Source organism: Candoia aspera, chromosome 1 (assembly GCF_035149785.1).
Source record: "Candoia aspera isolate rCanAsp1 chromosome 1, rCanAsp1.hap2, whole genome shotgun sequence".
Taxonomy (NCBI): Eukaryota; Metazoa; Chordata; class Lepidosauria; order Squamata; family Boidae; genus Candoia; species Candoia aspera.
The window spans coordinates 883,313-905,037 of NC_086153.1; the positions used below are offsets into that span (position 1 = coordinate 883,313).

Genomic DNA, 21,725 nt, shown 5'->3' on the forward strand with positions numbered 1-21,725 from the left:
ATGCTCCCGGGCCCCTCTTTGGGCACTGACGGCAATGCTCGGGGGGGGGGGGTTGGTTTTCCTGCGGAGCTTCCGGGCGGGCGCCGGGTTGACGCTCCCCGCCTTTGCAAAGGCGTTCAAGGCAGTCGCGCCGCTGGGCGAGGCGGTCCGGACTCCGCATGCGCCGGGAGGACTGTCGTGGAGCATGCTGGGAAACCGAGTCGCCCGCTCAGGCTGTTGCGGCAAACGCGGCTGCTCCAGCCCAGGCGAGATTGTAGGACAGCGTTTCTCAACCTTGGTAACTCGAAGATGGGCGGACTGCAACTCCCAGAATTCCCTAGCCAGCCACCCATCTTCGATTCATTGAGAAACAGATCGAGGAAGAGCCTTGTGAGTCTGTGGCAGCCAAAAATCAGGAGGCTGGTAGCCCCTTTTCCAACTTCTTCTCCTTCTTATTACTTCCAGTTGAAGAATCCTGGGAATGAAGTTATATCTCCAAATGGGATAGTCATGCCCGTACAGAACCAGCAGCAAATACCAGGAGAGGGAAACTTGTTGAGAATGTTGCAATGCTCTAAACCAGAAACTCTATTCAAAAAGACTTTCAATGGGTTTTAAATGTGAAACTCAAAACTCTGAAATAAATCTGGAGGCAAGGGGTCAGGAAAGCTGCTGCAGGGCCTTCTGCATCCTCCACTCCAAAAGGAGGATCAGCTCCGATAAGAGGGCTGCAGACAGCCGAGAGGCCACTGTGTGGTATCGGTGGAAGATGGGAATCCCCGTTCCCTCCATCCCACCAAACAGCTCTCTGCACTGTATTGTTTGCTAGTGTTTTAACCACCGACCTTCATTCAGAGAAGAAAGAACAGAATTGGTGCACCCATCTCTAATTCTTACAGGTCCCTTATTTCAGAGGCTTACATTCCATATTACAAAACCGAGGGAATGACTTTGTGGCTGTCAGAAGAAACTCAGTCTAGATCTAACACATCACAGACCTCCTGCTTCAAGCCTAGCAAAAATGTACAGTGCAGGTTTGCAAAAACAGTTCAAGGGCTGCCCAGAGTCACTGGGAGTCAGGCAGCAAATACATTTAACAAATTAAGGTGCTGGATTTAACCCGCCCAGCCCTACAGCCTGAGAGTTCTGCGTGCATTGTAGGACCATCTCCTCCACTCTGCCCAATTATTCAATTTCCACTCTGGATCCCTGCTATTACAACTTCTATATAGTTCACAAATCAAATCATCAAAATCATAACGCTCAACATAATTCTCATAAAGCAGCAATAAAATTTAAAACAGCAACTGTTCAGATAGGAAAAGGCTGTGGGTGTTAGTCTCCAAAGGCATGTGAGACAAGCCATGTTTTAATCGCTTTCCAGTGGGCTTTAGCCAGATCTTGGGGAGAGCATGTTCCAGGTTGATAGCAACCCTGCTAAGTAGGCCAGACCATGTCCATTCCACAGGAAAACTAAAACTGTTTTTATTGAGATTGGCTATAACGACGACAAATAGCAGAATGGAAATCGAATAATTGATTATAAAGATTAAAAAATGCTGTTATTTGTTGCAACATATTTATTACAACTTTAACTTAGGGAGGAAAATGCAGCACTAATGCAGGCAGAACATGCTGACAGAGAAGGGCAAAGAGGTGAGTTAAAACAGACTTATAATAATTCTGCCCTTATAATGGGCCCCGTTTTGGAGGACCTCTGTTCAAATGGGCAGCAAAGGAAGAGAAGGGATTCAGGGATGCAACATGTTCAGACTGGAGTACAAGACTCTTGAGCACAGACCTTTCCTAAAATTTGGTGGCATCACTGTGGTCCTCTGCCACAAATGACTGAGCTGTATAGTTTTCACCCAAAGCTTTGTTACTTTACTCTGAAATATGAAGGGAGAAAAGCAACGCTCTTCCGGGTGAAACAGTGGCGTCCTTCTTTAAAAACTGTCTTTAGAATCCACAGGAGAAACACCCAACTACCTGCCACACGTGCTTGAATATTCAACGTTTATTTATGGCTGATTCCCAGAACACCCACATGCTTGAATGTCAGCAATGGACTGTGTGCTGAGAACAAGAGCGGAAACACCGTTGTCCTTTGCAGGTGGCGGAAAAGGGCACATCTCAGCAGCCAGGCAGGGTCTGCCGCGCCGACGTCTCAGCCACCAAACCGCAACCTGGGAACTCAACAGGCTTGATGGCCTCAGGCTGCGGGCATGTGAGAATGTCCCGTGGGGGTCATAGTTCTGTGTGGTAGAGCTCGGCCTTCAGCAATTCTGCAGGCTTCACAAAGATCCCTTCCATGGCTTTCCAGTAGCTGTCCTGGCTGGAGTAAGCCATGCCGTGCACTTCCCTCTGCCCATGGATAGGCCGCCCGTACTGCTCCCCAGTGACCGAAAGAAGCACATCCGTGGAAGAATGCTTGAACTGCACCTCACTTCTCCTCTCCCAATACTTGCCATTGCACAGGACCGTCCAGTCGTCCAGGAAGTCCCCCTCCCCGTCCTCCCCGAAGGCACTGACTTCCTGGAACAGAGAGCATTAGCACGCACTTCAAAAACTATGCAAAGACAATGATCACTGTGATGGGAACAATGGAGACCCTTTGGCCAGAAAGCCGTATGGTCAAAGGGGCAGTCATGTGCTTTCTGAGGATACAAGGGTGAAGAAGCAAATGTATAACAAGGGACAAAGGGAAGTACACTTCAGAAGCAGAATAACCCCCACCCCCACCCATCCCAGACATCTGTAGGCAAGACTCCCTTATCCTTTGCTGTCGCAGAGACTCCGTTACTTCTACTGAGATGGAGACGCCGGAGAAGCAAAATGGAAATCTTGGGCTGAGAAACTCAGGAAGGAAAGGCAGACCTCTTCGCCAGGTAGGCAGCGTGCGTGGTCCGCTCAGCTTGGGTTGGCAAAGACCCCTGCCAGAAGTCTACAGAGAGCCCCAACCAGAGACCTGGACAGGAGCCAAGCAGACTGGAGTCTCGTTCACCCTAAGACAGCACAGAAAGGCAGGCATCCTTGCCTACAGAACCCAAGCGCAGGCTTGCAGAAGCAAGCAACCTGGGCAACTGAGCCAGCTCCCCAGGCATCAAAGGCAAGTGTTTGCTGGCCATTCACGGTAACTTCAGCCTCACCTGGTTGCTCGAAAGGGGAGATGTGAAATGGTGGCTGTGCAGGTTGCGGCCTGTGTTGATGTGGGTCAAACGGATCGCCTGCCCGCATTTTACCGGAGTGCCCCTTTTGCAAAGACTGGACGACTTGCCCCGAACTCGCCAGTAGCTGTTGCTGTCGTCTACGCTTGTGACTCCCGTCACGGACTGCTGTCCGCTGCCTGTGCAAATAAGCAAGCATGCGGAGGTGACTTTTGCCCTACCAGAACCTCCATCTTCTGATTGTTTACCCTGTAAAACGCCTCCAACAGTGACGACGGTAAACGTTAAAACAGACTCCTGTATTTTTACGGCCTCTTTTTGTTTCATTTTGGTGCTGAAGCCTCCTGCCCCCCCCCCCCCGCTTTATCAGCGAAGCGGAGGCTCCTTTCAAGACCGACCATCCCAAAAGTCCTCTTTGACCGAGAAGGACGCCTGGATGTCACAAGTCGGGCTACTCTCCTCAACCTCCACAGGTTTTGCGCAGCGTCCACTGACCTCGGTTGATCTCAGAAAGCTCAGCATCGCTGGACCCACCTATTTATTTCTTTAATAAATTCATACGCCCCCCATCTGATATACACGACTCTTGCCACTTAGTCCCGGAGGGGAGCCCAGCGAAAGGTCCCGGGGCCGTCAACCGGACGGGAAAGCCCCCCAAAGAAGGGGTGTCGAGTCTGGGGCCGTGGCCGGGACGACCGACAAAGGCCGGGCTGGCGGGAAGGGCGGTCCTCACGGTGGTCGTACTGGCCGCCTCTGCTAGGGTGCCCCTGACCACGTACAGAGCGCGCGCCGCCCCTCTCCCCCCCCCCCGACCGACGCGCCCGGGTCGTACCGGAACCGTATCGGACGTCGTGCGAGTGCAGGCGGACGCCGTGGCGCGGGTTCAGCAGCTTCACCACCGAGCCGCAAGTTACCGCGCCGGCGCCGGCGTCGCCGTCCCCCGCCTCCCCGGCGTCGCCCGGGCCAAGAACGAGCAGCAACGCCGCCGCGGCCGCCGTCGCCGCCAGCGTCATTTTCCGCCGCCGGGTCGAACGTCACAGGAAGCGATAGAGGCGGGGCCGCGCAGAGCGGCCCAGGTACTTCCGGGCCGGACTGCGCCGAGAGGAGGAGCCAACCACAGAGAGGGAGTCCTATGCAGGAGCAGAGCGTCCCGCTTGGCGCCGCGGAAGTGGCGGCCCGCCCGGAAGCCGAGCGCGGCCGCTCTGCTCTCGTCTGCTCCTCCCCGCCCCCAGCTTCGGCGCCGCGACTGACGGAGCGCCGCGGCCTCCATTTTCCCTGGAGCGGCCGCGGGGAGGTGAGTCGGCCTGGCGCGGGCGGAGGGCGGGGCGCCGGGGGGCTCCCTCCTCGGCCGCGGGGAGCTGCGGCCGTCGGGGCAGGCTCCGGGTGGGGGGGCCGGCGCGCCCGCCGGCCTTGGGGCCCCGATCTGGCGAGGGGGGCCCGCGGCCGAGCCGGGGGCGATCGGGCTGGGGAGGCGGGGGCCAGCCGGGCGGGACCCTCGCCGGGGTGCCGCGTCCACCCCTCGCGCACCGTGAGCCGGCCGGGCGGCTGGATAGCGCGAGCCCCCCGCTGGGCCCTCGCGCGGAGGCGGGCGGCTGGGCCCCGCGGGCAGGGCCTCCTCTCCTCGGCCCCTCCGCGGCGCTCGAGGGGGGAGGCGGTGGGGTCGCCGCCCCGGACGGGCTCTGCAGCGGCGGCGGGAGCTGCCCTCGCGCCCCCCCGGCGCCCTCCTGCTGCGGAGCGGAGCGGAGCGCGCTGCTGCTGCTGCTGTGCCGCCGCCTGCTCCGAGGAAGGCGCGCGACCGGCCTGGCCTGGCCTGGCCGCCGTCTACGGGGCGGGAGCGGCGCGCGTTCGTGCGCCTCGATCTTCCCTCGCGCGCTTCGCTCGGGCCCGGGCAGGGCGGGCGGCCCGTCGGCGTGGGGGCTCCGGGGTCGGCGGGCTTGGGCAGTGCCGCCGGGGCCGTACTTGGCCTCCTCCGGAGCCCGTCCGACCGGGCCGGGGGCCGGCAGAGAGGGGGCCGGGGGGAGGAGAGGCTAGCGCCCGTACTTTCCGCTCCCGCGCGGTTTCTTCCAGCCGCGTCCGCCACTCGGGGGGGCTTCTTGCAGGAGTCTCCAGCAGCCCCGCCCCCTCCCGGGGGGAGGCGGGGAAGCCGCGGTTGAGGCTGCTCGGGGCTGGGACTGACGCGCCTCGCTGCCACGGAAGGCGCCCTCCGGTCGGGAGTGCAGAGGGGCCCTCCTGGGGGATAACGGCCGTGCCCACGGGCCTTGGTCTGGCGACGCGTAGCGCCGCAGAGTAAAGCTAGAGTTGCAGGCACACCAAAGGAGAAGGAAGTCGGAGGGCGAGCCATCCTCCCTTCCACCCCCAAGTTTCGTTCCTGTGATCCTGAGCTTTTAATCCTTTCGGTATATCCCGGAAAGGATTTGGCTGGTGGGTCTGAACGAGCGTGGTGTGAATCCTCGCTGCGTTGTGCTCAGGTGGGATTGGTGGTCTTCAGTATTCCCCCACCCTTTCCCATTTTGTCGTCTTCTGTGACCACAGCCCTCATCACTGGCTCTTTTCTGCTGCACAGAATGAGAACCGTAGTTCCTTTCAGGGGGTTGTTGCACTGAAATGCTGTGGGTGGAGTGCCTTGTGTACTAAGCACCCTGACTTAGCTTGCTTGGAATTCTGGGGATTGTAGTCTAGCCTACCCGAAGAATAGTAGGTGGGAGAAAGATGCCCTAATGTCCTTTATTGGACACTGGGTGTCTGCAAAGCTTCTATAGCATGGAGGCAGATTGGCAGGGCAAGAAGATCCTGCCCCAACCTAGTCTTGGCAGAATCACTCTTTCAGTCTTAATTCCCCAACTACAATGCAAGACGATATTATTGGTTGACAAACTTACTGTGAGAGATGCTGAGGTAGTTCAGGAAGAGTTTTCACTGGTTTGGCATCTTCCAGATGTGCTGAATTTCCACTCCCACAATCCTCTGGCCAGTGCGGTTTCAAGTTGAGAAAGGCTTCTGTACTCTGGCCTTGGAAGTTGCCCCAAAGAGCAAAAGGGGATGGGGTGGGGTGGCAGGGCTTTGAACTACAGCATTTAGGAGATGCCTTGACTTTCTAGTAAGGCTGGCAGAACAGGGAGGGGCCCTTGCGTGGTGTGATGAAAGGATGAGCGCAGAGCTCTGTAATTACCAGCATCCAAACACTCCTGCAAAGCGTTATTTGTCTGATAATGGGTGCCAGTTTGGTGTAGTGGTGTAGTAGAGAGCCAGGCTGGTGTAGAGGTTAAGGCATCAGGCTAGAAACTGGGAGACGGTGAGTTCTAGTCCTGCCTTGGGCACGAAGCCAGCTGGATGACCTTGGGCCAGTCCCCCTCTCTCAGCCTTAGAAAGGAGGCAGTGGCAAACCACTTCCGAAAAACCTTACCAAGAAAACTGCAGGGACTAGTATGGGCAGTTGCCAGGAGTCAACAATGACTCAAAGGTCCCCCCAAAAATAAAATAAAAATTGGTGCTTGGGCAGGGTAACAAGCAAGGGCCAGGAAATGCACTCGAGCCCTTGGTTGCAGCTTGGTGAAGCGCAGGTGGTGTTGAAACTTGCAAGAATGGTTCCACTTTGCCAAGGAAGAAAAGTGGCCCCCAGCCTTGGCCAAGTAGCCGTGGTGATGATGATGATGTTGGGAGCCTGGGCTGAGGCTGGACAGTCTGCCTCTGCTGCCGTGCTTCTGGAGCTACTGCAGTGTGGTGTTGCCTTCTCTTGTTTGTCTCACCCTGTCTCTCAGCATGCTGGTGAGAGGCCACCTGTCCTCGTGTACCCTTTGAATTCCTGCTCTGCTGCAGCCTGAAACTAAGGGGCATAGCCAAATGCAGCTACTAGGCTTTGGGGCAACTGTGGCTGCTCGTAAAAAATGTAGCGGTGTTCTCAAGGGTTATTGCTGCCACCCAATATGGAATTGACCAGCTGGATTTGTGTGGCTTTCAGAGCTGCTGCCCCGCACATAGCCAGGTATGAGATCCTGGTGATAAGTTTGGGCTCCAGGAATCAGTTGGGATCGCTGGTGGATTTGGGGGAGTCTTTCTATCAATCCCTTACGATGTTTAGATCACTCTCTGTTGGCCTGGGAGTTCTCTGCAGCCACTCCCCACCAAAGGGAGGAAGGGCCCATTGACTGATCCGTCCCAAACACCTGATGGAGCCAGCTGAGTTCCAGAGGGGTCATTCCTGAGGCCTGATGCGCAGTTCAAGTGAGGCTTCAATTGCTGCCTAGACTGAGAGGGCAGCAATGACTTTGGGTCAGATCAGGCCTGTGTAGACTGCTCGTGGATCCTTTTACAGCCGCCTTGCTTAGCGATGGAAATCCCGGTCTGAAATGTGGTCGTAAGTCGAGGACTACCTACGTGTTGATGATGTGCTGCTATACATGTCTACTGTGGGTCGATCATGTGATGCCGTCAAGGTTTTTTTCCCAGTGTTCGGAGGCTGTGGGTGTCCAGATGCTGAAGCCAAGCAAGACTAAATGGCTGTTTCGGAGGGCCCAGATTTGGAGACCTTTCATCTTTAGCTCTGGGTGTGGTAGCACTCTTCCAGACAGACCGGGAGCACGGTTTGGGGTTTCTCTTGAACTTGTGGCTCATGCTTGAAAAGGGGTTGGCAGCCGTGCTGGGAGGGCCTTTGCACAATTCCATCCTGGGTGCTGATTGTACCTGTTCCTGGATTGGGAGGCCTGTTCACAGTCGCTCATGCCTTGGTTTCCTCCTGCTTGGACTGTTCCAGATCATCTGGTAACTATTGTAGGTCCAGAACGCAGTGGGGCAGATTGGTATGAATATACCACAGTGCACCCATGCCACACCTCTATTTTGTGAGCTGTGCTGGCTTCCTGTAGGCTTCACGTACAACTCAAGATGCTGTTAATCACCTATAAAGTCCTTCATGGCATAGGGCCAGGCTGTTTGCAAGACCACCTATCTCTGTCTGCCAATCCCATGAGTTCCCACAGAGTGGGCATGCTGCAGGTCCCCTCCGTGGCCTCATGCTGTAGATCGGTGTTTCTCAACCTTGGCCACTAGGAGATGTGTGGACTTCAGCTCTCAGAATTCCCCAGCCAACACACGGTTCCTGTCTTTTCTGTATCTGCATGTTACAATGCAGAATTTGCCAAATTTATTATACTGTTATTTTCCATTGCAGGTAGTTAAACAGCCGTAATCAGGACTGGCAACTTGGTAATAAAGTGAAAAAAACACATGACCATGCCAAGTTTTGATGTCAGTTCCAGGTGTGGTCGTTAAACTAACCGTGCATGGGTCGTTAAGCATGACATCAAGTGACTGTGACTTGTGGCTTCCTGTTGGCTTTCCTATTGACTTTGCTTCTCGGAAGCCGGCAGCAAAGGTCGCAAATGGTGATCACGTGACCGCAGGACACCGCAACCCTCATAAGCGCGAGCCGGTTGCCACGTGCCCCAATTGCAGTCACGTGACTGTGGGGATGCTGCGACAGCCACAACTTTGAGGGCTGGTTGTAAGTCTCCTCATTCAGCACCATCATAACTTCAAATGGGCGCCGAATGAGTGGTCGTTGAACAAGGACTGCTTATACTGCCGGCAGCCCATTCATATCTAGGGGTTGTCCGTGACCTGGAGGTTTGCGACCTGGGGACATGCTGCGTTTTAGCAGTTCTTCCAGGACTTCCACTCTCGGACAAACGACAGGAGGGAGAGGGCAGAATCGTTGTGTCTGCTCTGGGCTTACCGTCGGGGAAGCTTTGCAGTCCCGGTTTGTGCGTCTTCAAGTTGTTGTGCTCCCAGCTAATCCAACAGCCTTGATGGAAAGCCTGCCTGGCTGTTCTGGGCAGTGGAATTTAGAATTTTTCCTACAAGATAAGCATCCGGAAGTCGCCTGTGCAACTACTAAATTCTACCCCCAAGCCGTAAAGTTTCCCAGCTGATGGCAGTAGTAGTTAATTAACGAGATGTTGCTGTACTCTCAGATTACGTTTGGTTGTTTTGGTCCCGGCCTGTAATCAAACGTTTGTTGTTCTCCAAGTTGTTGGACTCTAGACAGGCGGACTTGGAACTGCGGGAACTGCTGACGGCCACCCGAGCTGTACTTGCTGCGCGGGGCCGATAGCCGCTGCCTCAGGACCTTGCTTGTAAGCGAGTAACAGCCACGATAGGCTGGTGAGAGCAAGCGTAACTCTAAAGCCGTTGTGGGAACCTCTGTGACTTCAGCCTCCTTTTCTCCCAGGCAGTGCCACTTACAACTGCAGCCATGTCTGACTTCGTGGAAAGCGAAGCTGAGGAATCCGAGGAGGAATACGACGAAGACGGGGGAGTACTTCCAAGGCCAACCAAAAAGTTTGCGGAAGATGAAGACGGTGAGCTCACGTAGCATTCACAATGCACTTCTGTGAGGCTCGGCTTTCGGCCCCTGGATCGGTTGGGCTGACGTGATCCCGTGGGCCGTATTCACAGTAACTCGTGCCTTAGTCACTCCGTGGTTGGCTTGCTGTCAGCGCTGCCCCCGGGGTCGCCCTTGAAAGGCATTCAGATGCCGCAACTGGTCCAGAATTATTTATTAATTTAATATCTATGGGTCCCCACCTCAACAGCTGACTCTGGGTGGCTTACAATCATAAAAACTGTAAAACAGTTAAAGCAATTAAAAACAAACAGCACAAAATAAATGTCTACGGTCTCCAAGTAAACAATGCACGGATGTTAGTGGAGCCAAGAAATGGGGCCCTTAACACACTCGGGGCCCCAGGCCTGGGCACATAGCCAGGTCTTCACGGCCTTACAGAAGGCCAACGGGGTTGGGGACATCCTGATCTCCGAAGGGAGAATATTCCGGAGGGCAGGCGCTCCGGCAGAGAAGGTGGCCTTCTACTCCCTGCCAACCGGCATTCTTTGGCTGACGGGACCCGTAGCATGCCCAATCTACCCAACGGAATTGGACAGGTAGAAACAACCGGGAGAAGATGGTCCCTCTGGTACCCTGGTCCCAAGCCATTGGGGGGATCTGCAGTGGCACGGGCAGTTTTGGGCATTCCACAACACGGCCACGTAACACCTCTGCGCTGCAAGTTGCTGTCCCCCAGTGGGCTTCTGGGTGCGATTCAAGGCCCTGGTTGTCACCTGTCAAACACGACATGGCACCAGGCCCAAGTGGTTGGGGGACCACCTGTCCCAGGGTTGGCATGCTCCAGGTCCCTTCTGTTGGGAAGTGTCATCTTGAGAGATCTCAGGGTCATGCCTTCTCTGTCACAGCACCTGCCCTGTGGAACAACATCGCCTTGGAGATCAGACCGCCCCAGTCCTTTGTGACAAGAACTTCTTTTGTCATAATAAGCCACTTGGCCTTCCAGGAGCCCCACAGCTTCCAGCCTTTGTGGAATTTGAAGTCAGCCACCTGCAGGTTTTGCTTGCTACTTTGGTCATAACGTAACCAGACACGCACCTAGGTGGCCCGCCCCCAGAATTAGAACTGCCCACTTACTAATTCTCCCAGAGATCCGCTTGTGATCCAGGGCAGAGGGATTTGTGGGACTCCTTCTACAGGAGAAGTTCTTCTGCCACTGCCAAGCTTGGCATCTTGCATTTCCATCTGCCCTTTCCAATGCCAGCTCTCAGTTTCTTTTGGGTTTGTTCTTGTTTTTTGGCTGCCGCTTTCAGAGGAGGAAGAAGAGGAGAACCTGGATGACCAGGATGAGCAAGGGAACCTGAAAGGGTTCATCAATGATGATGATGACGAGGAGGAGGAGGAGGAGGAAGAGGCCAGTGATTCAGGAGACTCGGAGGACGACGTTGGCCGTAAAAAGAGGAAACGCAGTAAGTGTTTGGGACAGGCACACAGCTGACTAGGAAGGCAGTTCTGCCTCCCCTCCCCCCTTTTTCTGGGTGCCTCCTGGTTTGACTTTCTATCTTGCGATAGATTTTGACGACCGGCTTGAGGATGACGACTTTGACCTCATTGAAGAAAACCTGGGCGTCAAAGTTAAACGCGTGAGTTTGATGTGGGCCCTGGCAGCCCTTGGTCTGCTGGTAGGAAGGCCCTCCTTGGGAAGCCAAGGCCCATGCGGCTGGTGGACATCCAGACGCAGCTCTTCTGGGCAAGTTCCCAAAGCCGCTGGTTCCTCCCTTGTCCTTTGTGGGCTTTGCTGCTTGGAGCAGGTGGTCCCTTGGCTGGTGGCAGTGAATCTGCCCGACAGACTGCCAACATCTCTTGTGAGCGTCTCTGAGGGTGCAGTGCCCCGGGCAGCCTCGCGGGGAAGGCCTTGAAGGGGAAGCCTCTCTGGTGTGAGAGACTTGGGTGTTCACTAGACGTGCTTCTTGACAGCAAAAATTCAGGCGGGTACGGAAGATGTCAGACGACGAGGACGACAAGGAGGAAGATTACGGGAAGGAGGAGCATGAGAAGGAAGCCATTGCAGAAGAAATCTTCCAGGATGGGGAAGGCGAGGAAGGGGGTGATGGGACCGACGGTCACCTTGCCACAGCCGAGGATGAGGATGATGAAGAGGAAGATGAGTCTGGTATGTGTGGCTGTGGGCCCCCTGGGGCTTCCTTGGAGAGGGGACCAGCAGTGGGGAGAAGGCTGTAAGGAACCAAGGAGGCCAGGTCGTGAGTTTCCCACCCTTCTCCGTGAAGGAATCGGAGTCCCAGGGCAAGAGGGATGGCAAAGGTTGAAGAGGAAGTAGCTGTGGATGCTCAGGCATCGGTCCCTCAAGGTGGGCCAGGCCAGAGAACAAGCACAGCGGGGATTCTAGGAACGCCCTTCGCTCTTGTAGAGTTTCTCTCTGCTGCCTGTTATTCCAGGCCAAATCATGGTGGGGTTATCCTGAATTTCCTGGTCTGGTTCCCTCTTTCCCAGGATTGAGTTAAGCTTTTCTGACAAGACCCCCCCAACGGCTGGCTCATTCCTTCCCCCTTCCCAAGGCTAGGTCAGCATCACACCAGGCTAGAGTGGCAAAGGAATAAACACCAGAAGGTCCCTGCCAAGGATGCCCCAAGAACCGTGCACACCTTCAAATGCGCCAGTCCCTGGCCAGCGCTCAGGGTTTCCTTCCCCTAGTCCGATGTTCCTTCCCCTAGTCCGGTGGTCCTCCAGAGGGACCGGGACTGGCTGGGGAGTGTGCTCCCAGCTCATCTGGCCAGCGAAGGCGAGGCGAGTGTCCAGCTGGGGCAGCTCTACAGTGGCTCTCGTTGCTGCTTCTCCTAGACATCGATGACTTCATTGTGGATGACGATGGGCAGCCGCTGAAGAAGCCCAAATGGAGGAAGAAGCTCCCTGGATACACAGACGCGTGAGTCGCCGCCGCCGCCTCCCTCCTGAGAAAGGGAGGGACGCTGTGCCTGCTCTGAGATGCTCTCGCTGGCCCGGGCGGGGGACGTTTCTCTGGCTCTGGGGGTGGTGGGCAGATATGCCCGTGGGCTCCCTGGGCCACGGGGGCAGGGCTCTCGAGGACGGGGCCAGCTTCGCCCGTTACAGGCATGGACGTTCTCAGGAAGGTGGCGGCTCCGCTTCCCCCAACAGGGCCTTGCAAGAAGCTCAGGAGATCTTTGGCGTGGACTTCGACTACGATGAGTTTGAGAAGTACAACGAGTACGATGAGGAGATGGAGGATGAGTACGACTACGAGCCCGAAGAGACGGAAGGTGAGATCCGTGCCCGGCCCAAGAAGACGGCCAAGAAGCGGGTCAGTCGCCGCAGCATTTTCGAGATGTATGAGCCCAGCGAGCTCGAGAGCAGCCACCTGACCGACCAGGACAACGAGATCCGGGTGACCGACATGCCTGAGAGGTTCCAAGTGAGGATGGCTCGGTTTTGCTTTTGCCGGTGCCCGGTCCACGTTTTCCACCCCCTTCCTGCAGCTTCGAGAGCGGGGATTCCCTGCCCCGTGGGCAGAAAGCGGCCCTGGCCAAACCGGGGCGTTTTCTCCAGGGAAATCACCTCTCCCCTTGCCTTCCCCTTCTCTCAGCTGCGCTCCATTCCCGTGAAGAACGCCGAAGACGACGAGCTGGAAGAAGAAGCCGACTGGATCTACAGGAACGCCTTCGCCATGCCCACCATCTCCCTTCAGGTGGGGCCTGCGGGGTCCCCCGGGAGCCCTCAAGTCAGCGGTGCCTGAAACGAAATGTTAGCTCGGCTTGGAATTTCTCTGGCCCCGCAGGGCCCCAAGCCGAGAGGTGGGGGCCGGCTGCCGTTTCCCCACCCCTCGGATCCCGTCTGCTCGGGCTTCCTGCTGGCTGAGTCCGCTCGATTTCAGACTCAGCTGCCCAGCCGAAAGCAGCGTGTCAGCGAGGGGGAAACGGGAGGCAGCGTCATCCCAGCTGAGCAGGGATGAGCTCGGTCTTGGGAACACAGGGCGCCGGGAGTACCTCTGTGCTCTTGAGCAGCTTCCCTCACATTTAGTGGGGCTTGTAGTTGACTGGTGGTGCCTCAGACTGCGTGGAGGGTGTGAGCGTGAGAGAGGGCCCAAAGGGGCACCCGGGTTTGCGGCCTGAGGGATGTGGAGGCCTTGGGCCGGCCAGTCCAGCTCAGAAGACTCAGGAGGAGCTACAGGAGCTCTTGGGCGCAAACCGGTTTTTTCTTCCCCTCCCCAGGAGAGTTCTGATTACTTGGACCGTGGCCAGAGCAGCAGCAGCTTCAGTCGCAAGGGGCCCAGCACCATCCAGAAGATCAAAGAAGCCCTTAACTTCATGAGGAACCAGCATTTTGAGGCAAGCTCGCTTAGGGCCTGGTTTTGGGGTGAAGGAGCTGTGGCTGCTGTAGAACGTCTTCCACAGACCAAAGATGGTTTCCGGTCACGGCTTCATCTTCCCCGCCCACACAAGGAGGCTTCCCTGCCTCCTCACATCCACAGCTTCCCTTCCGTTGGTCAATAAAGGCATCTTGCTTGGTCTCAGGTCCCCTTCATAGCCTTCTACCGGAAGGAGTACGTGGAGCCCGAGCTGCACATCAATGACCTCTGGAGAGTCTGGCAGTGGGACGAGAAGGTGAGGGCCACCCCGGGGGGGATCTCTTGCCAAGGGTGGCTTCTGTTCGCAAACCTACTAGGTGGATTGCTATTTCTGTTGGAGAAGCAGAAGATCTTGGGCTCTGCTGGAAAGAGAAGATTGGATCAGGTCTCACTTTACTGCTGGTCCAAAGTAGACCCTCATTCTGGCACTCCAGTGCTTCTAGAGACCTCAGTTCCTCCACTGTGTTAATCTGTAGTTCGTTAAATTGTGGTTTGTAGAATAAGCTGCCTTTTCTTGGGGTTTCACCTTATACTTCAGGTAGTCCTTGCTTAATGACCACAATTGGGACTGGAATTTAGGTCAGTCAGTGATGCAGTTAAGCAAATCTGGACCCGATTTTATGACCATTTTTGTGGTGGCTGTTAAGTGAGCCATGTGGTTGTTAAACAAATAACACAATTCCCTATTGATTTTGCTTATCGGAAGCTGGCTGGGAAGGTCAAAAATGGTGATCGTGTGACTGCAGAGCACTGCAACCGCTGTAAACGTGCAATGGTTGCCAAGCACTCGAACTGCAGTCATGTAACCATGGGGACGCTGTGATGGTCGTAAGTGCGAGGAAGGTCGCAAGTCGGTTTTTTCAGCACCATTTTAACTCCGGATGGTTGCTAAATGATTGCTAAATAGTCCTCTGTAAGTGAGGACTACCTGTATGCCACCAGTAATAAGGGTTAGCTTCTCACAGTATGCTGAATGAAACCCCAAAAGCTCAATGGTGAGTTACCTCAGTTTGAGAGCTGCTCTCTCGGCCGTGAAGATGGCTGGTGGGAGCAAGAACTCACTTCAGGAGGGCCCTTCGTGTGTCTTTGCTCTGGGGGTGGTTCCAGAGGTGGCCGTGGGAGGACAGCCATTGCAACGCTGACACTGAACCCCACGAGGGCACGTCTGTCTCACAGCCCAGTTCGCTGGGCCCCTTGGCTTCCAAATTAGGGGGTTTCATGTGGGATGTCCTGTCTGCCATTGGGGAAGGAATTTTGCCTTTCTGGAGAACAAGCAGAAAAGAGCCCTGAGAGAGGAATCCCCGGGGTCTAGCCTAGTGTTTCTCAGCCTTGGCAACTTGAGGGCGTGTGGACTTCAATTCCCAGAATTCCCTAGCCAGCATGGGAGTTGGAGTCCACCAAGCATGCTGCCTGGGTGATGCTGGGATTTGAAGTCCGCACATCTTCAAGTCGCCACGGCTGAGAAACACTGGGCTAGCCTAATAGCTGGCCCTTGAGGGCCACGTGGCTTCCCCCCCCCCCGCTCTCCCACAGTGGGGTTCCCCTCCTGCCACGTCTCAAGGAAGCCTGACTCGGTGGAAGGAGCCCCAGATCGGGAGGCTGACCTCGCTGCGTGCAGCTTCCTTCCCTGGTAGGGGAGGAAGAGGGTGGGGGCCCAGGCAGACACGGGTCCTCCCTGCTCTCTCGCTTCAGTGGAGCCAGCTGAAGATCCGCAAGCAGAACCTGACCCGCCTCTTCGAGAAGATGCAGGCCTACCAGTACGAACAGATCTCTGCTGACCCAGACAAGCCCCTGGCCGATGGGATCAGGGCCCTGGACACCACCGATATGGAGAGGTAGCCGTCGTCCCTCCCGCCTTTCCGCTCGGGGGGCAGCCGGCGCCTCTCCGCTGGGGCTGGGGCTGGGGCTGGCGCTCCCTCCCTCCCTCCCTCCAGACCAAGCATCGCTCTTCTGCCTCCCTGGCACCATTTCTGTCCAGGGGCGGAGGGGGCATCCCGTTCCTCCCTCCCGGAAAGCACTCTGTTCACAGGCTGAAGGACGTGCAGTCGATGGACGAACTGAAAGACGTGTATAACCACTTCTTGCTCTACTACGGCCGAGACATCCCCAAAATGCAGAACGCAGCCAAAGCCAACCGCAAGAGGCACAAGCGGGTCCGCGAGGACGGCGAAGAGGAGGAAGGTGCGCCACAGCTCGCTCCTTCCCTCTTTCGGCTTCTGGGTCGCTAGCACACCTTTTCCCCTTCGTGTAGCTGCGGAGTCTGCTTGCTGTGGCAGCCAGGCTCTCTGCGGGTGGGTGGCATTGCCCCCCCCCGTGCTGAAGGCCGTGGGGGACCGGTCCGATGGGGTCAGAGCTATCTAACGTTGGCATGGGGGAAGTCATCCCTTCACCCCGGGGTGCTCTGGTCTGCTTCCTGCTCCGTCACCCAGAAAGCCATACCATGGAATGCTGGTTTATTCCGTGTCTGATTGCCCTTCGAAGGGCCGTTTTGGTTCTTGGCGTTTCCTGCTTGGAAGGTGACCGGCTTGTTCTCTTCCTAGGCGAGGGAGACGATGCCGAGGATGAAGAGCAGAAAGGGCCGGAGCTCAAGCAGGCCTCGCGTCGGGACATGTATACCATCTGCCAAACGGCAGGCCTAGGTAAGGGGAGCTTCCTCGCCCGTGTGTTCTCCCCAGGGCCTCTGCAGCGAACTAGGAGGGGAGGTGGGAAGACGCGTGGGACTGGCAGGCTCGTCCAGTACGTTTCTCCGCAGGGGAGGTCAGTAGGCTGCTCTGAGGAAGAGGGTTCATGTGACTCTGAAAAGGATAATCTTTGTTGTTTGAACATCCGTCCACCGCTTCTCTTTTGAAATTTCAAAACAGTTATGCCTGCTACTTTTCTTTATATGTTGTGACTCAGGAAATTCAGACTCTGTGCAGCAAGAAACCACAGTTGAGCCAGGGCTCCCCCCCCCTTTTTTTTTTTTTTAAAAGCAAGCTGATGTTGCTCAATTTAATTTGCATGATCTATCCTCTGGACATGCAGGACACGGCTTTGTATGAAATGTCAAGGGCACGGAGGCTTCACTTGCAGCCGTGCGCCACTTTACAATGTCTTTCTTATTTCTGAAACCGCAGTAGGCATCGCCCATATGCTTTAACGGGGTGTTGAAGCTGCTTGGAACAGAGTGAATGGAAATAAAGGTAACGATGATGCAATGATTGGGGATGAAACTCAAGTGAGGAAACGATGGAAGGAATATTTTAGCGATTTCTATGGTAATAGCAGTTATATATCGAAGAGTGGAATTGAAATGAACGCTATCAAAGTCAACGTCCAAGAAAATGCTGATGAAATGCGAGAGTGTTAAAATTGCAAGGCTGCAGGTATAGATAGTGTAAGCGGAGAAATGCTAAAACACGGGTGTGGTTTGTTTTCGGAGTGGCTGTGCGACTTGTTAAAGAAGTGTGTGAAAATTAGATGTGTGCCTGACAACTGGAAGACTACCATTGTTATTCCCAGTAAAGGCAGGTGAAGGTAGCAAGGGGAAATGCAGAAGCTGCAGCTGTAGCTACTGCTGATCTCTCATTTGACTGAAAAGATTTAAGAGGTGACAGTGAGCAAATTTGGGAAGTACAGTTGGCTTTACGCCAGGTAGGGCCTGTGCAGACCAGATTTTTGCTCTTCGTCAGGTGGTTAAGAAATGCATGGATGTGGGAAAGAAAATTTATTATTTGTTTATTTAGAGAACGCATATAATAAAATCAATAGGCTTGGATAGGTTTGAGTTATTGAGCATTGTGTACAAATGCGGAGTTGAAATGCGATATGCTGAATGCAATAAGAGATGTCTGTGGTGGAAATAAAGATTGCATCAGCATAAATAGAATGCTTAGCAAGGAGCAAGGCAAGGCTGTGTGATGTCCCCTCAGCTGCTTAATGTATGTTTGGATAGATGTACAGGTAGTCCTCGACTTACGACCACAGTAGGACCGGCATTTCTGTCATATCCTGTTGTGGTCGTATGTCGACTCACCACGTGACTGGATCCGATTTTACAACCATTTTTACGATCGTAGTTACGCAGATCACTGGTCGTAAAGTGAATCTGGCTTCCCCAATGGGTGTTTTTTGCTGGAAACCGGCAAAAAAGGTCACAAATCATGATCACATGACCGCAGAATGCTGCGACCAGTCCTAAATGCAAGCTGATTGCCAAGCGTCCAAATGGCAATCACGTGACCACAGGGGTGGTATGACGGTCGTAAGTGTGAATACAAGTCCTAAAGAGCTTTTTCTGAGGCCATTGTAACTTTGAACCATTGTTAAGCATACGGTCACAGGCTGAGGACTACCTGGTATAAAGAATGCTTGTGGTGACCTTAGAAGGATGTTGATTTGGGATGTGAACGTTTATGCCTTTTTCTATGCCAATGAAGTTCATTTACGTATTTGTTAAACGTATACTGCCAACTTCAACCAATCGATTCATGAAGTTACGTAGCCTTGTGGATTGAGAACCCAAATGATTTCCCCTGAACGTTAGATAGATTTTATAACACAACAAGGGGTATGACTGCGTCAGAGACCAAGATGCTTGTGAACGCAAGTTATTTATTTATTTGAAAGACGTACAGTATATGGCGGCCCATTTTAAATGCCGTAATCCGGGGCAGCTCACAAAATACCAGTAGAAACATTTATACGTATCAGCAGCACAAACAGCTAGAGCAAGTAAGCAACCTTGTTTACTTGATAAAATGTTGACTAAAGGTGAGAAAATGGATGGGGAGATCTTAAGACGTGCATTATGAGGAACGACTGATGGTTTGAAGAAGAAAAGAGGACAGCGTGTATCTCAGCGAGCTGCTGCCCCCTTTGTTAAGCGGAAGGGGTCTCGCACAGCCGATGTCACCTCGCTGGGTGAGGAAACGTCTGCAAGCAAACAGCCAAGCTCAGAGAGCACCCAGGGCGCCATGGAAGTGAGCGTTGGGCGCGTTGGGTGAAACATTGGAGCAAGTTGCAGGCAGTGCAGTTGGGGTCGCCAAGAAGCAGGTCTGGTTAAGCCAGAAGGGAGCGCGAAGAACAAACGGTGGAAGAATAAAGGTGGATGGAATGAAAACGGGCTTGACCTTTTCTTTTTCTTACCTTGTGCCTTAATTTGACATTGCTTAAGCCTTCCTTTGCCCAGCCCGAGACTGCTTCCCCAGAGCGTGATGGAGGTGGATAGGTGTTCAAATCCAGCAGAGCACATGGAGAAACATCTGTGCAGATGTTGCAGCCGTGTGGGGACGGGCTTGGACTCCTGCGGAGAGAGCCTGCCTCTCCCGGCCAGGAAGAGTGCAGGGACGTTCCTTCCCTGCCCTTCTCTGCCCTGACGGCTGATGGGTCTCTTCCCTAGATGGCCTGGCAAAGAAGTTTGGGCTGACGCCGGAGCAGTTTGGGGAGAATCTGCGGGACAGCTATCAGCGCCACGAGACCGAGCAGTTCCCGGCAGAGCCCCTGGAACTGGCCAAGGATTACGTGTGCAGGTGAGGGGAGGGCAGGAGGCTCCCTCCGGGCACTCTGGAAACCTCTCTTCTCCCCTCCCTCCGAGGCCACAAGGCTCCTCGGTGCTCTCTCCTACTGGTCTCTCTGAGTTGCGCTCGTTGCCTTGGGTGTGAACACTGCCCCGCGGAGGTGAGGGTCCGGCCGTGGCAGAGCGCTTTCTCTGGGTTGCTGCTGGAGGTGGAACGCGTTTCCTTTGGAGCTGTGACTGGATCCCCTTTCTGAAAGCAAGGCGGGGGTCCTTCTTGCATCCGGACTTTCCAGTTGTTCCACTGGAGAGCTTATATGACTATCTACATGGGGCTTTGAATTTTAATTTTGCTTTTATCTAATTAAAGGTAAGTTTGCACTTGCTGCTGCTGCTTGCCTGAAGCGCAGTGTTTTTTAATAGGGGGGCTGGACATTCGACCGTTCAGTGCAACAACTCTTTGTCCTTACCTGTCCTTTGTATTTTTCTGCGGCGGCGAAGCTCTTTTCAGTGGTCTGTGAGCAGAAGAGTAAATTGTAAATAAAAATGGGGAAGGGGCTTACCGCGGAGTGTCCCGTGGCACGTACTCACCCCCCTTTGCAACTGATGTTTGCAGCCAGTTCCCTACCCCCGAAGCTGTGCTGGAAGGGGCCTGCTACATGGTGGCGCTGCAGATTGCCCGCGAGCCTTTGGTCCGGCAGGTGCTGCGGCAGACCTTTCAGGAACGGGCCAAGATCAACGTCGCCCCCACCAAAAAGGGCAAGAAGGTACAGTCGGGGGGTGGGTGGGGGAAGTGTGTCCACGCGGGGGGCCTTCTGCACCTTCCCATCCTGGTGCCTCCCCAAAGTGCCCCCTGGCATCCCCAGCCAGCACAGCCTTCAATCTTGTTGGTCGGGGGGCGGGGTGTAGACCCCCACACCTGGAGTGCACCTGGAGGGAAAGGTGAAGGTAGAATCTGGAGACAGAGTAAAATGCTGGCTGCAAGCACAAAGACTTAGAAGCAGAAAGAATTTCCAGGTACTGAAAAGATAAATTCTCTCTCGTGACCCCCGGGTTGCCTTCATACAGGTAGTCCTCAACTTAATTTCCATCATAAGTCATTGCAGTCATAAATCAAGGCACCACGTGACTGGACCCAATTTTACGACCATTTTTACGGCGGTCGTTAAGCGAATCACCATGCTCGTTAAGCAAATCCAGCTTCCCTAAATGAGTGTTTTTTGCTGGAAAATGGCAAAAAAGGTCACCAAATGCAAGCACATGACCACTGCAGGATGCTGCAACCGATTGTAAATGTGAGCCAGTTGCCAAGTGCCCAAAATGCGATCACGTGACGGTGGTACAACATTTTGCGACTCTTGGAAGTAAAGCACCCATTCCAAGACCATCATAATTTCAGACTGTCTTTAAATGAATGGTTGTAAATTGAGGACTACCTGTATAGCTTTCTTGGCAATGAAATACAAATGTTTTCCATTATCACCTTCTGGGAATTGCGGGGGGAGCGCTTTCCAGGTTAAGGTACAGCCCTTTTAATTCCTGGTGGTCTCCCATCCAAGTTCTAAAACCAGGTTCAGCCTTGCTTAACTTTCTGGGCCAGGTGGAAGTGGCCTCCTATCACCTCCTTCCAGGATATTTTTTTGGCTTTTTACCAGTCTAGATGCCCTGGTGGCCTCCTCTCTGAGTCCTGAGCCAGATGCTGCTTAGCGTTTTTGATCAGCTGAGGTCCAGGTGTTAGCAGGGTCTAATACATGGAGGAGCAGCACGACATTGGACTTGGACTGGAATTGGGTTCACGTCCTTGCCCGCTCCACCATGAACCTCGCTTGATGAACCTGGCGCAGGGATCAGCTGGGCTGGGCTTCTGTGCTGAATGCCCAGCCTGGGCTAAGGGAATACAGTGGCTGCATTCACATAATACTTGCTGCCCAAAAGAATCAGTTGTACGATGGGCCAATGCAACGGTTGGGTTCCTATAACGGCGAAGACAGCTGCTGGTTTCCACAACACACTGACCTGCGTTTTCTGGGAACAGGAACCCACCTCACTGAAATCTTGTGTGGGGCTGTGTGAACCTTGCCGTTGTTACTCTTGGCTGAACCCCCGGCCCTGAGAAGCCACGAGGGTGGGACAGTCATGTCTGCTGCTGCTTTGAGCTCCGCTGAAGAAAAACAAACAAAAAATCCATTCAAAATCAAGTGGAGGGCTGACCAGGACACACCAGAAGCCCACAGACAGGGCGATTGTGCTCCCCTTCCCTCACATGAGGAGCAAAGGTGCCTTTGGGGGACAGAAACCTCCCTCCCACGGACCCCTGTCTCGGGACAGACCCAAGCCATCAGGTGGAAGCCTGCCCTACAAGCG

At 54.5% G+C, this 21,725-nt stretch overlaps 2 protein-coding genes across 2 annotated transcripts in view; one reads left to right on the forward strand and one right to left on the reverse strand.

Annotated features, from left to right (window-relative positions):
* Positions 1 to 1,978: 1,978 nt before the first annotated feature.
* On the reverse strand, positions 1,979 to 4,174 carry SDF2 (stromal cell derived factor 2). Its single transcript, XM_063295371.1, has 3 exons — positions 3,979 to 4,174; positions 3,129 to 3,325; positions 1,979 to 2,514 (listed from the first exon to the last, which is right to left on the reverse strand). The coding sequence occupies exons 1-3, from the start codon at positions 4,157 to 4,159 to the stop codon at positions 2,227 to 2,229; spliced, it is 666 nt and encodes a 221-aa protein (XP_063151441.1). The 5' UTR covers positions 4,160 to 4,174; the 3' UTR covers positions 1,979 to 2,226.
* A 155-nt stretch (positions 4,175 to 4,329) lies between these two features.
* SUPT6H (SPT6 homolog, histone chaperone and transcription elongation factor) overlaps positions 4,330 to 21,725 on the forward strand; it is a 34,789-nt gene continuing 17,393 nt past the window's right edge. Inside the window, exons 1-15 of the mRNA XM_063295409.1 lie at positions 4,330 to 4,440; positions 9,373 to 9,502; positions 10,800 to 10,955; positions 11,059 to 11,129; positions 11,464 to 11,659; positions 12,346 to 12,430; positions 12,661 to 12,934; positions 13,106 to 13,207; positions 13,731 to 13,847; positions 14,034 to 14,123; positions 15,560 to 15,702; positions 15,897 to 16,048; positions 16,408 to 16,506; positions 19,248 to 19,377; positions 19,978 to 20,128. Of these exons, the coding sequence (XP_063151479.1) occupies positions 9,397 to 9,502; positions 10,800 to 10,955; positions 11,059 to 11,129; positions 11,464 to 11,659; positions 12,346 to 12,430; positions 12,661 to 12,934; positions 13,106 to 13,207; positions 13,731 to 13,847; positions 14,034 to 14,123; positions 15,560 to 15,702; positions 15,897 to 16,048; positions 16,408 to 16,506; positions 19,248 to 19,377; positions 19,978 to 20,128 (1,872 nt within the window). The 5' untranslated portion in view covers positions 4,330 to 4,440; positions 9,373 to 9,396. The remainder of the gene's footprint in view (positions 4,441 to 9,372; positions 9,503 to 10,799; positions 10,956 to 11,058; positions 11,130 to 11,463; positions 11,660 to 12,345; positions 12,431 to 12,660; positions 12,935 to 13,105; positions 13,208 to 13,730; positions 13,848 to 14,033; positions 14,124 to 15,559; positions 15,703 to 15,896; positions 16,049 to 16,407; positions 16,507 to 19,247; positions 19,378 to 19,977; positions 20,129 to 21,725) is intronic.

Excerpts from the sequence above, each read along its gene's own strand:
- SDF2 (XM_063295371.1), bottom strand. The coding sequence starts at position 4,159 with ATGACGCTGGCGGCGACGGCGGCCGCGGCGGCGTTGCTGCTCGTTCTT. Across the intron at positions 3,326-3,978 it reads CGACGTCCGATACGGTTCCG|GCAGCGGACAGCAGTCCGTG; the intron begins GTACGACCCGGG and ends TTATTTGCACAG. Across the intron at positions 2,515-3,128 it reads CTCCCCTTTCGAGCAACCAG|GAAGTCAGTGCCTTCGGGGA; the intron begins GTGAGGCTGAAG and ends TCTCTGTTCCAG.